This window comes from Paramormyrops kingsleyae, chromosome 11 (assembly GCF_048594095.1).
Source record: "Paramormyrops kingsleyae isolate MSU_618 chromosome 11, PKINGS_0.4, whole genome shotgun sequence".
Classification (NCBI taxonomy): domain Eukaryota; kingdom Metazoa; phylum Chordata; class Actinopteri; order Osteoglossiformes; family Mormyridae; genus Paramormyrops; species Paramormyrops kingsleyae.
Genome location: NC_132807.1, coordinates 23,381,966 through 23,396,580, shown reverse-complemented (window position 1 = coordinate 23,396,580; position 14,615 = coordinate 23,381,966). Strand labels below are relative to the sequence as shown.

The 14,615-nt window shown below is 38.9% G+C and overlaps 1 protein-coding gene across 1 annotated transcript in view; it reads left to right on the top strand.

The window, feature by feature from the left end:
* Positions 1–14,344, top strand: part of LOC111832994 (polypeptide N-acetylgalactosaminyltransferase 18-like) — an 86,988-nt gene extending 72,644 nt beyond the window's left edge. The window contains exons 10-11 of the mRNA XM_023790842.2: positions 3,053–3,217; positions 13,656–14,344. Coding sequence (XP_023646610.1) covers positions 3,053–3,217; positions 13,656–13,802 — 312 coding nt within the window. The 3' untranslated portion in view covers positions 13,803–14,344. The remainder of the gene's footprint in view (positions 1–3,052; positions 3,218–13,655) is intronic.
* The last annotated feature ends 271 nt before the right edge of the window (positions 14,345–14,615 follow it).

Sequence of the window (14,615 nt, the reverse complement as noted above, 5' to 3'; positions counted from 1 at the left end):
ATCGTTTAACTATTTGTTTGGGATAAATGTATTTTACCAAACAATTACAATACAGTACAATCTATTTTATAAGCAGCAGAAATTTATATATATATATATATATATATATGGCCTGTAAACATAAGATGGAATATAATTGTTGTTAACATTGGATTTTTAAGTATAATAAAGTATTATTTTAAGTATAATAAATAAAGTTTATCATCATGATATTCATAGGTAATTTTATAGAAGAGAGCTGTTAATTTCAAGGATTCAAAGACCTTTTTTTCATTTTTTTTGTATAAGGCTGATGGGTAGCTCAGTGGTTGAGGGCTCTCTGGCATGTCTGGAAGGTCATGGGTTCAAATCCCCTGGCATAGCAGTTGTATCACCCTTGGTCCCTGGAGTGTGGGCCTTAACCCCAACTATTCCAGGAGAGCTGTGCTGGTTCTGCTCTCTAGCCCCACGTGTGCGTCACTTTGGCCAAAGGCGTCTGCTGAGTGAATAAATGTAGTCTGCCAAATGCAAGCTAAAAATAATTATTTTATGCTGAACTCATTTGCCTTTAGACTATTTCATGACTTTTAAAAAATGAATACAAAACAAGAGTAACAATATTGTTATTACCCCTTTGTTCTTAAGTATGGAGTAAAGGAGTGAATTCAGTAAAACTTTAGTAATTTGCTGTGGAATGTCACCAGCTCCTTATGGAAATGTGGAGTGCTGAGTAAATAAGCTTATGCTTTACAGCTTTCTGCAGGTAAAGAGGATATTTCACTGTTCCCTGCGACATTTTTAATCCAGTGCTCTCAAGGCACCCATAATACCCAGAATTCCCTATCAGAGAGTCACTCCATCACACAAGGATGAATCGCTAAATAAAGTCAAACCGCTTCTGTACTAATAATATAATGTATTTTTCCATGATATAGTGGTACAAATATTTTTGTGATATTTCACTTCGCATATTGTTTCATTTACAGGTGAGTTGCAGCTTTCTCAGGGTAAGACTAATGCATACAGTCTTCAGCGCAGGTTTTCTGGAAAAATCAAAATCTTTGAAGTGAAGGTGAAGTGGAGTCAGCAGGCATTTTACCTTAAAGTATGAAGAACCTTGTCTGTGTGAAAGCATCTCACTCACTGATGGGGAAGAACGATGTGGAGAATTTTTGTGTGGAAAACACAGGATGAGGATGATTAATTTAAAACAAGATAAGGGTTGTGGCCACACTTTTTTCCTTCAAACGAGTCTTTTTCAGTGTGAAAAATAGTCAAACTTGACTTAAAAATACTATAATTTGTTCATATTACAGCAGGCTGATACCCTTGGTGAACCTCACAGTATTACCTAAATAACATTTTTATGTAATTAATATGGAACATAAATAGGTAGAAATCACTGTTATAAAACACGCATTTTAGTTGCATTGAATGTACCCTTTATGAAATACAGCATGGATTGTTTCATTACAGTTATTTTTGCTGAGAGTCAAATATTGTTAAGTATGGGCTTACTTGTTACACAATGTGCAAAAAGTGAAAAAGGTTCAAATCATATTATGCACAGTCCTCAAAATGCCGTGAATAAGTCATGCAGTTTCAAATCTAATACTTAAATAATTCTGTTCTGAATTCATTAAATAAACACTCAGTAAATTATAAAGAAATTCAGCCTTCTAGTAATATAAACAGAACAGTACAAGGGAATTGCATGTGACTGTATCCAGAACAAATTTGCCTTTGCATAAATTTGAGACTTAAAGTGTATTTAAACTGGAATGAAGGATTTGTTAATGTTTCATTAGCATTTCCTTGAAGAGCACCAACTCATGTCAATCGGGGAATGTTTTTCTGGATGGAAGCATCGTCCTCTGTCTGAATGAAATCTGAGCATTAATGCTACTATGCAACCTGCGTAATAGATGGTGTCATCGCGGAAATTCGTCCTAATAAACAACTGTGCCGAGGACGAAGCTGCACGATGGAAGTGTCACATCTGTCTGTGCCAGCTGTTAGGGGACTTGTTGTAATGACACCCAGCTGTCTTGTCCACACGCCAGCGCTCCCACAGTCCTGTGTGTGTGGAGAGATCTCTCTTACATGCTAGCCAACAGAGTGCATTGAAATTTCAGGACGTTTCTAGGAGTTGCCTATAAAGCTTCCTGCTCCTTAATTTGAGCGCTTTTGCTAACCACCAAAATCTAGTTCTTTCTTGTTATGCAGGAATAAATGCCCTAAAAAAACTGCTGGGCTTCATTTCTTTCCAATCTATATTTATTGTACCATTAGCATTGTTTCCATCATGCATGAGCTGGGTTCATATCACTGACCTCTATTAAGTATCAGTTTATGGTACCATGGACATATGACACATCCTGGGTTAATGTATTTATCAGAATTTGTAATCTCAAAACATCAACGGAAATTGTTACATTCCTATGATAATTATGAGATGTTTGTTTTTTAATCGTAGCCTGCAAGTAGTTTATTTTAGTATGTTGTTCATGGTTTTACTCTAGCTGCCATAGAACTAAGAGGAAGTAAGAGCTTGTAAGAGGGTCTGGGTTGGATGTATTTGGGCTTCTCTGTCTGGAGTTTACTGAGGCAGGGCAGGGACAGCGTTAACACCGAGAGGAGTGCAAATGAAACCAACAGGAATATTTCCATCGTCAATTTATGCCACTATATAAAACACAGCTGTAATGGATTCACATGAAGTTGCCGGTCTTCATTTAGCCAAAGTCGTTTGTCAGTTTGACTCATTTGATTGGTTGACTAAGCGAATGTACTAATGACAATGCAGACTTAATAAAAGGAGATTTTTAGCACAAACAATTTTAACAAAATATGGGTAGATGTTTAGAAATGCACTTAGTTTTTTCCATTAAAAATGAATTGTCTAATCAACAATTGCTCAATTATTCAGTAACCTTTGAACAGTCAACTAGTCATTTCCAAAAAAAAGTTCTTATAAACGATTCAGTTCTGTAAATTGCTTGTTTTGTCGTGGTCTGTATATTTGAAATACCAGTTTAGCAGTCCTGTGTGGCTTTGCATGCTGTCTTTCCAGAATGTGTACTACACCAGCACTCAGCAGCTACACATCGGAGTCCTGAGCCCAACCATCGACGATGACGACAACAAGTGCCTGGTTGACGTCAACAGCAGGCCGCGGCTCATCGAATGCAGCTACGCTAAGGCCAAGCGAATGAAACTCTACTGGCTCTTTACTCAGGTAAGGGCCTGTGGCCCATGGCGTAAGTTATCCTTCTGTATGCATCTATGAGAATGAGGTAATTAAGTAAAGTTATAGGTCACTGGAAAATTCAGCAAATGAAAGTCTTAAGGAGACATTAACGAATCTTGTTTAATGAGGCTGATTATTAAGAACATGATTTGAATTTCCCATGGCTGATTTTGGGCTCATTAGGAAATGTCCTTACAAATTGTGTCGGGCGAGAACCCGGTGACCCACTGGTCTCTAACATTGCTATTTTAATTTTTTTTTTGCATTACTCAATTCCAGGTAGGAGTAAGTAGTAAATAGATGCTGATGACATTCATTTGCATTGTCACAGCAAAGTCCATTCTTAGTATCAAAAATGAGAAGCTATGAGAAGGTCCTCTGAAAATCATCCGCCGAATTACTGCTGGTCATGAGCAAAGGTGGAATGTTTAGGTCTAGAAAGTACAAATCCAGACCAGGAGTTTGTTCCAGCCAACAAGTTGACTACTCCGTGAATGTGACTCTTTACACTCAACTAGCTGGCTGACACAAAATCTTGGCCTGGATTTGTACTTCCGGAACCTGAACTTTCTACCTCCGGTCACAGGGAGCCTGGAGCTTATTCCATGAAGGCAGGGGGACACTCTGGATGGCATGCAAGACCATCACATGACACTCACACGCGCACAATACAGACAAATGAGAGACATCACTTCAGCATGTCTTTGAACAGTGGGAGGAAACCAAAGGACCATTAGGACATCCACACAACCCGGAGATGTGAGGCCACAGTGCCAGCTTCTGAGTAGCCATTCACACGTGAACCATGCTGATTCATGTGTCTGATCATTCTCATTCATTTTTTGATCAACGCAGAGAAAATGCTTAAAAATACTGATAATTGATTGATACTTGTTTCTAGCAGGATATCGTGCTTTGCAAAAGCCTTTGTATTCGAAATGATGTTTGAGATGGTTAAACTCAAAGTATTGTGGGTGGTCTGTGGAAATGGTAGGCAATAAAGGCTCGGATGTTTTTCTTTTGTACAGCTGACATTATCAGGACTTTAAGGATTAAGGATCTCCCCTGTGTTTTAGCTTTCTTCAGGTTTACTGTCTAGTATCACTCAAGAAGACACTGTGTGCATTATCCACCCGATCAGTGTCAACGAAATTAAAGTGCAAACTGAAAAGTCAAAAATCTTTTCATAGGATTTATGCATTGTGGTACATTTAATCTTGCTGATTTCTCAGTTATTTTTTTATTTTGTTGATTGATTGATGCAAGACAGACAGACTCAAGGGGAAGTTAACGTGCAAACAGCATGCAACAAGATGTATTAACCACAGATAATTAACGTTTCTTCATTCTCATTGTTCTTTTTTTCCCCCTGTGCTTTAGGACACAATTATCATTTGCTTTGAAAACAACCTTCTATGATATTATGATTGATATTAAATTTGGTGGAGCAGTAGTTAGCACTGTTGCCTCATACTTCTGGGACCAGGGTTCAAGTCTCTACCATGGCTTGATGTGTTTGGAGTTTGTATGTTCTCCTGGGGGGACTCTGGTTTGCCCCCACTGTCCAAAAACTTGCTGAGGTTAATTGGAGATGCCCCTTTGCCTGCTGGTGTGCTTGTGTGAGTGAATGGTGTGTGAGTGAATGGTGTGTGAGTGTATGGTGTGTGAGTGTATGAGATGTGAGTGAATGAGGTGTGTGAGTGAATGAGGTGTGTGAGTGTATGGTGTGTGAGTGAATGAGGTGTGTGAGTGAATGAGGTGTGTGAGTGAATGAGGTGTGTGAGTGTATGGTGTGTGAGTGTATGGTGTGTGAGTGAATGAGGTGTGTGAGTGAATGGTGTGTGAGCGTGCACTGCGATGGCTTGTTCCCTGCCTTGTGCCCGTAGCCTGTGGGATAGGCTCTGGACCCCCCATAACCCTAAATAGGATGATGGATGGATGGATGGATGGAAGTTTATGCAGTCAGCTGCTTCTTGTTTTGGTGGTGTAGCAGGATATAGCAGTCGTCGTTGTAACACCCGTCTCTGCATTATTCTTTTAGCATGATTCCTTTCTGCTTCCTAAAGGTGAATGTGTTTTCCTTCAATACCAGTCATTATGTTGGCTGTGATGTGGAACATCTCAGCAGGCCTGGGATTTAGATGGAGGCTAGAGACCAGCTGCTAATGGACCCACAATTGCACTCAGTAATGTGGAGTGAGCTGCAGGTCCATTATCCAGGTGTAATTGGGCTGCGGAGAGCTTGGTGATCACTGTGGACAGCACACAGGTGCAGCATGTCATTAGGGCACAACGACTGTTACATGTCTTTTGTGAGATCCTGAAGAGCTCTGTCCTTATTTTTGATTTTTTTTATGATTAATGTAGTTATAAAAAAAAAAGTATAAATTAATGATGAGAAATTTCCAGGAAAGTATTTACAGCAATGGTCACACACCATTTACAGGAGATGTACTAATATCCGTTGCTATCCTTGGCTTTAAGTGTTGCAAGCACCGCTTTTCTGTTTAGGCGTACAGAGCCAAAATCATCATTTTGCAAAGCTGAGCTCTGATTTTGTATGCAGTCCTGTTTTGTCATCTCATTCAAGCATGTGGTAAAACAATTGTATTGTGTCTTCAGAGGAAAGGAGTCCTTATTATTTTATCCAGAAGGCGATGAAATCTGAAATTAATTCAGTGAATATTAACAGGCATGTCAAACTAGCAAGTGCAAGCGGAGTATAATTTATTATGTCAGCTTTGATAGTGTTTCTCTAGAGCAGCGTTTCTCAACCCGGTCCTCAGGGACCCACAGACGGTCCATGTTTTTGCTCCCTCCCAGCTCCCGGTAGGAGCAAAAACATGGACTGTCTCAGCATCCCAGATAACCGGGTTTAGAAACACTGCTCTAGAGACACATATTTTGGGATTGCTTAGCCTCATGGAGAGAGATCTACAATATAATATGACATCCCTGTTATAACACTGAGCTTCAAAAGCAATTTAATTTGTGAACAGTGGAGACTTTATAGTGTACATTTAAAATAATGTTACAGATTGTATGCTGGTCATTGGGGAGGGATGTTCCTCACACTCGTCTACAGTTTTCTCCACCTCACTCCATCTCCTCAAACTCTCCTGGTGGCTGACAACCAGAATTGAACATCTTTCAGACGTAGATGACAAATGAGCTTTCAGTCTGACTAGTTGTCTTCCCTGAATTCCATCCCTAATCTGAATCAGTTATGCAAATGAACTTATTTAAAATTGAAATATTCTCTGGATAGACAGATGCAGGGTGGATAGAAAGCAAACAGGAAGAGCTGCGTATATCTATCAGCAAGCATTATTGTGGCATATTTTAGTTTATATTATAGTATGGAATGTACAGTATGACATCTTTTTTTCAGTAAGGGTTCAAATGAAAAGTATATATAGTACAGTTTTATCATTTTGGGAAGGTCATTGTCATAATAGGTTATACTGGAAGTAGTGCAGCTCCTAATAACGTAATTGCTATATTCAGCATGAAATATGTTCAGGCAATAGAAATTATGCTATTTAAAATATGCAGTTCTTAAGTTTTACCACATCTTATTGCTGTACTTGACCCAAAACAATAAAAAAAACTTTGACTCTTAAGGCAAATTTGGGCCATTGGAGGTTACATAAAACAACCTACAATTTTATCACCAATAAACTCACGTTTAACCAGATCTTAACAGTACCTTGGGCATGGACGAGGACTGGGTTGTGTTTACAGAGATTAAGCCCCGAATGTTTTTAGCGAAGCCCAGTTTCTTTCTGGTGCGTGACAAAGACCTAGATATCTTCTGACCCCAGATCAGCCCCTGATTTCAGGATCACTTACTCAGCCACACAGAACTGTGCCTTTCTAGTATTTATTGTTTTTACCCTCCCAATCCATCAGCCCTGTTTTCGCCCTTTGATTACCAGAATCGAAGCTGCAAATAAAATTTTGAAGGTGATTTAACTCTGGCAGAGATTGTTTGATTCTAAGTCTGGAGCATCATCTCAGCCCCTGTCATCACAGCTTACTTATTTGTGAATGAATATAGCAGCAGGAGGACTTGATCCAGGAAATTATGGCTCCAGCGTCATGTGAATTGATTCATTTGAGCTGTATTAGAGCTGAATATGGATGTGCAGAAGAGGGTCTCCATTTTCTCTCTTCCTTTTTTCGTCGTTTTGTGGCAACATATTATCGAGCCTAATATTTATAATATATAGAGCAATAGTATTTTTATCGTTTTGTAGTCTAAAAATAAAATAAGGACTTATAAATTAAACACACAAAATTCGTGAGCCAATAAGTTATGGAAAAAATGTTTTGTGCAAGATTAGTGTTAATGAAAAACATCTAAGGATTTATCAGGGTTGTTTAAAATAATTGGATTACAAATGCATATATTTCCCAGTCTTAGAATTGGGAGTTTTATACTTTGCCAAAAATTCGTTCATTTATTAAACAAAATCCTCAGCACTGAAGTGGTCACATATCTCTAGTGTTACACACAGATATAGATCTAGTGAATAAGTGCCCTAAGGCCTCTTATCTTCAGTTGTTAAGAGCAAGATAAGCCTTTCTGTGTTGTGTGCTCATCCTATATTCCCTTCTGGAGAGCAGCTTGCTTTTAATGCTGCTTGGTTGGTTGTTTGGGCCTCATTCGCGTTGGGTCCAGAATTCTCCCCTGCAGGTGAGAGTGCAGTATGTTCACAGCAGCATAAAGCGGATGGACCCTAAGCAGCGATTAGCCGGAAGGCATCCCCCATAAACAGCGACTGGTACTGATACGTAGCCTGTCAGCATAGGATGGCAGTCAGCTTAAATAGGGTTTACCTAACCTAGCAATTAAGGTATAATCACGTGTTGTGATGGGTTCGGTTTTGATGTAGGGGAAGGCTTAGAGGAATGAGGATGGAAGGTAATTGAAGGCCTGGCACTTTTAACAAAGGGCATTTATAATGGAAACACAGAGAAGGCAGGGTAGGGGAATGCTGCAGTATGCATGCAAGTGTACCAGTAACGAGAGGGTGTAAGTGTTAGGAAGCCTTGTAAAGGTGGAAAATTGCTAGCAAGAACAACATCTGCAGACCGTGTGTCAGCAAATCAGACCGATGGCCTCTTATGGGACAATTGAAGTGAGTCAACTAAATTATGGGCATGTACTGTAACAAGAGAAATTAGCCACAGTGAATTGCCGTCATGGGTGATTTTGTATTTATATAAATTCCAATAAACAGGCAGATTTTTTAATAATAACCAATTCTGGTGATCAGGGGCAAGCAATATAGAAATTTGTCCTTCGTATTGTCAGTAGAGTAAGGATATGATTTCTGCACTGTGGAAATAACTGATGTTTAAAATAGGCTGTATTTATAAATAATTAGGCATTATAACTCAGTCATTAAATAAGCAAAACCTCGGATTGCGAGCATAATTCGTTCCGGAAACATGCTTGTAATCCAAAGCACCCGTATATCAAAGCGAATTTTCCCATTAGAAATAATGGAAATTCAGATGATTCGTTCTACAACCCAAAAATATTCATATAAAAATGATTAATACAAAATATAAAGTAAAAATACATAAAACAAATTTACATGCTCTTTAAGAATCATGGATGGATGTTTGGGAGACGAGAGAGAGAAGAGGAGGGTTATTTTGTAGGACGACTTTCACTATAACGAAATCACTGGCTCACTGGAATCTTTTTCTTTTTGTGCGACAATGCAGTGTGGACATTGCATTGTCGTTAAACAGATTCATTACTCGCACTGCTACGCCCTTATTCGGGATGGTGCTTTTCTACTAAATTTTAACTATACGGGTGAGGGACGCCGACCGAGACCGAGCAGGGGAGACGATTACCCACAATCCCACAGCGAGAGAGAAGAACCGTTGGCTCAGTTGTGATCATGTGACACTAGGCAGACAAAGCGTATATGTAATACTCGTATTGCAAGACTTCGCTTATTTATCAAGTTAAAATTTATTACAAATTTTTGCCCGTCTTGCAAAACACTCGCAAACCAACTTAATCGCAATCCGAGGTTTGACTGTATATGGAAAATTATTCTCTGTGTATAAAACATGATTGAATGTTTAATGAAATGAGAGAATTAGTTTATATATCCGTGGTAAGTGGAGGGTACTGTCAATACTTATGTTATTTGTTAAAAACATTAATTTAGAGGAAGAATGTAATTTGTAGTGGATCTTTGACGCCACGTCATTATTCAGTAAATGTGTCCCTCTGTGTAAACTAATCAGGAGTGGCTTTCCCGAAAGCAATCGATCTTAGCGAATAACGAACAAGATAAAGAACAAGTGAGATCTACGTGCGTTTGCCATAACCCTTCATTATTTCAGAATTAACGAACGAACATTAAGTAATACTTTGTTGGCTCCTCCCCAGCCTCCGTGTGAGAAAATCCCAGAGTGGCGATAACAGGAACATCGACCCCATGTATTTCAATGGTGAAATATGTTATGTGATTGGCACACCAGACATATGCAGAATAAACTAAATAAACATAATAAATAAATAAACTAATTAGAACATCTATAAAGACACCAAAGCAATCAAAATTAAGACCAAAATAAATTAATCTATTTGCTTAAAATATAAAAATGGGCTCAGTCAAGCAGCGGAGAGCAGCAATAGGAAAGGGAAAATATCACTTCTCCAAAGAAGCCTTTAAACAACTTATTGAGCAGGTGGTCAAAAACATATTTTAATTAAATAATCACTGCAATGCTGTGCGGCATAGTGCCCATAAGAAAAACAGCACAGCAGCATTCAGGGGAAAATCTCTGAGCTCCCAAGGACTTGTGTAGGCACCAGATTCACATCTTCCACATGTCCAAAGCCCCCTCTACAGCAGTGTGTGTTCTTTGGTATGTGGTGTGATTCCTCTCCTCAGCCACAGTTTGGGGATTCAACACTGGAATCAGCAGGTATTCGCTTAGCAGATGCCTGCTGTCTCCCAGTAACCAGCCACCAGCAAACACACCATCCTTTGCCATCTGAGACACTCCAAAGCTGGACCAGATATAACCGTCATGTGTACTTCCAGGCCACTTCGCGACAATGTCTGTAAAATGTCCTTGATAGCTGCATGTCACCTGGACATTTAGGCCTAGTTCCAAGAACCCTTTTCAACAGATGCAGGTGGGATTCAAGGGGCTGGGAATATGAATAGGACTGAGGGTTCCATCCACTGCACCTGCAATGCCAGGTATGCATAATATGAGTGTTATGCAAGGCATCCCCACCTGCTGGACATTGTATGTAGTTGTGCACACGGTGCAAAAGAAATGTGATCAGTGGATGCACAGATGCAGGAACTTGCTGAGGCCTAGTGCATCTGTAGGTCTGCAGGAGTCCACCAATGGTGTGGAAGCAGAGGCCTGTCAGAACCTGCACGGTGCATTGAGGACAAGATTCCGATGTGTTCCTTTTTTCAGTTTATCCAGCACCAGAATAAGGAGGCTCATTATTTCACCCCAGGCCTGGATTTCTCTACGAATTGTTCATTAATGAGATGGTCCAAGGGGTTCAAGATGACCCACAAAAGCAACTTGGCTTCCTGCATGGCGCTGTCTCAAAAGCTGTCTTCTGTTGACTTGCACAGTTCTGCACATTTGAGGGATGATTCACCTTCCCAGTTCAAAAGATGTGACTGAACGCATAGCAAGTTTGATTGGTTAGCTCATTATGTAGCTTTACCAGGTTTGTAAAGAATTTTTGAAACGGATTTTGAATTGACCCTGTAAGATGCTGAATTGAAATGGCAGTAAGAAGAATTTACTTCATTTCAATTCAGTGCAATCATACAACACATGAATGTCATTTAATCTAGCAAAGCATAATTACATAACAGATTTTCTTCCAATATGGTACTGTAGATGCATATATTGACCTTATACATATTAGTGAGTAAACTTTATATTAGTATGATTGTAAGATAATAAATGTGTGTTTTAGCCTATTCTAATAATATGCATTTGGTTTGCCATCCCTCTACTTCCTTTTCCACGTGCATGTATTGATTGTTTTTGCATGTTTAACTGCTTTTGTGTGTCACCATTTGTGAGGAGACTCTATGCAGCAGCTTCTCCTGTGGTTTGTCAGATGGATAGGGTTGTGTGGATAAGGTTACTTTTATGACTGCATGAAGTGCTTTTTCTCTATGGTACACAAAATCACAGTTAATTCATTTATTGTATAGGTGACACTTCAAATGTGGCATTCATTATGAATAACGGTGACATGCACAGACTCTTCAGGCAGATGCTCGAACACTGGGACATGGCTGACGGAATTTTTTTGCTGCTGTAAATATTCGTGATCGTGTGGGTATGGGCAGGATTCTGTAAATGCTGTTTATGTTAACATGCTGGGAAATTCATATAGAAATATGAAACTGTATTGTTAAAGCTGCACTTACACTATGTATATGAATTTATGTGAAATCAATTCCATTTTAATTCTACTTCCTTATATTTAAAGTGAAATTGCAATGTGTGTACCATGTTTTCAAACGATTTATGAATTGAATTTGATTTTCAAGGTCATTTTCAAGGCAGTTCTGAGTGGTGCACATCCCTGTTATGTACTCAAATGGCATGCAGGTATTACAACAACGACCCCATTTGCATTAATTTATAGTCGACACTATAGTTTATATTGCAATATTAGCCTCTTATTATATCATCAGCATTATTATGTTGTCCAAAAAAGAGTGTCCGTGTGTTTTTGTCATCTATTTTGGCCGATCTCTGTGTCTCTGTTGACAGGACAGCAGGCAAAAGTGCAAATAAAGAACGACGTAGAAAATAACAAGTGGGTCGGAGCATTCGTACATCTATGAAGGAGATAACGAACTACTTTAGTTACGAAGGGTTTCTGGAAACACGTGCTAATTAACGATTGATCTTATGTACTAGATGATGAACTACTTTAGTTACGAAGGGTTTCAGGAAACACGTGCTAATTAACGATTGATCTTAAGTACTAGATGATGAACTACTTTAGTTACGAAGGGTTTCAGGAAACACGTGATAACGATTAACGATTGATCTTAAGTACTAGATAACGAACTACTTTAGTTACGGAGGGTTTCAGGAAATACGTGCTAATTAACGGTTGATCTTAAGTACTAGATGATGAACTACTTAGCGGAAAGCCACCTCAGAAAGCTTCCATCCAACTTCCAACTGCTTATCTAGTACAAAATCGCAGGCAGCAAAGGGCACAAGGCAGAGGTACCCGCTATATGGGATGTCTGCCCATCGCAGGCTAGGCACATACACACAATCATTCTCAGGCAAACTTGCATCATGGGCAATTTAAGGATGCCACTACTACAGATGCTAATGGGAAGAAGTAACACAAGTGGAGACCATGCAGTCTTCAGACATAGGGACTCAAAACCCCACTACTGGAGCCACTTGCTGCCCCAAACAGAAAGTATGATAATTGTTTTACATGGTATAATGACAATATAAGGCTTCTAATTCTAAAAATACTCAGGTGTATCAACCTAGTCGCATGCATTGAATTTATTTAAGCAAATTATTATCACTGCTAGCTAAAAAAAATCACATTTGTATATTAGTAAAATATAAATATGTACATGCAAGGGATTGAAACCGTTATTTCTTAAATTATTTCTTGCAGCCCACATATATGCAAAGCTTAATAGCAGCAACTGTCTTCTTCGCAAGAAAAAGCATTCGATTTGTTTCCCTTTCGGGAGCGATGCTGATTCACGTTAGAGCTGATTACATTACATCTATGCCTTTTTGAAGTAAAAGCCCCTTCCACCCCCATCCTAAAATAATCCCTGTGAGTCTCCCAGTTAATTCTCATGTCCTTCAGGCTAGGAAATAAAAGGCTTGAAGCGATACAGAAATCCTTACAAACGTGCTTATCGTCAGCTGCTGCGTTATGCCACTCCTTACACCGGCTGTATTTATTTACTGTTTATCTCGTAGGATTCTGGATAGCTGTGTGCAGGTGGCGCGGTATCAGAAAATTACATGGTGTTTACTGTTAGCTCATATATAATTTAGAAATTTAGAAAATGATTATATAAATATTTGTCAGTTTAATTATTGAAAATAAAAATCACTTTTCCATTATAGATAGTGAAGGTGACAGAAGATGCATGTGTTGCAAATTGTCATATATAAATCCGGTGTTTCCCAATCTGGTCCTCGGGGACCCACAGATAGTGCATGTTTTTGCTCCCTCCCACACTGGGAGGGAGCAAAAACATTGACTGTTTGACAGGGAGTTCAGAGGGAGCAAAAACATGGACCGACTGTGGGTCCCTGAGGACTGGATTGGGAAACACTGTATTAATCTAATGAGTAGATAAATCAAATGGTGTCATTTGTGCGTCTTGTGCTCCAGGGAGGATCAATCCAGAACAGGAAATCCAAGCGATGCCTCGAGCTTGTGGAAAGCAGCGTCGGCGAATTTGGATACCAGCTGGCCCTCCAGAAGTGCAATGGTCAGACATGGACAATCAGCAATCTGCTCTCTGCCAGCTCTTTCTAATGGAATATGAATTGTCTGTCCATTTTCAGCACAGGACCTGACGTGGCCATAGAGGACAGACTTTTGAATTCTGCCCTTTTGTGTTTCCATGGCAATAGTTGAGAACGGCGCCACACCATAGAAAACACTTCAAGCACTTTGATTTTTATCCTGTTTCCTCAGTGGCATCATGCAGTTAATGGTAAACACTTAAGGTGTTTCAACTCACAAGTCAGTTACAGTTTGTTAAATTCACCCTCTGAAACCAACATTTTTTAAATATATATTTTGATTAAGGCATCCTCAGTTTGATTTGAGTTTTTTTTCTGAGTTTTACCAGATCCAATACACTCATTTAACATTTTTGCTACTGTGTAGCGTGCATTTGAAGTGTATTCTGCTGGTTATCTCTCTGGTGTCTCAGGTTTGTAGGTCTTGCTCATTATGAAATGTCGCAGTTCTGAGGAGATGCATACGTGCTGGAATATGATAGACTGAAGATTCAAACTATTTTCTAAATATTATGAATATTTATATCTAATAGTAAACATAAGAATGGTAAATATGTCTGGGTGTGTTATTTCTGCAAAAAAAAATAGATGATGAATATATACTGAAACAATATATAATGTATATCAGAAATATATGAGTAACATTTATTCAGAAAGCAGCATAATTTATTCAAAGTATAAACTTACATGGTAAAGTCTTACATGGTAAAATAATTTAAAAGGAGAGAAACAGAATGTTTGAAACATTTTAACCATATTGCACACGGTTGGCTATTACTGATGTATGTAGAAGTTCATGTACTGAAGTATATAGATATATAAC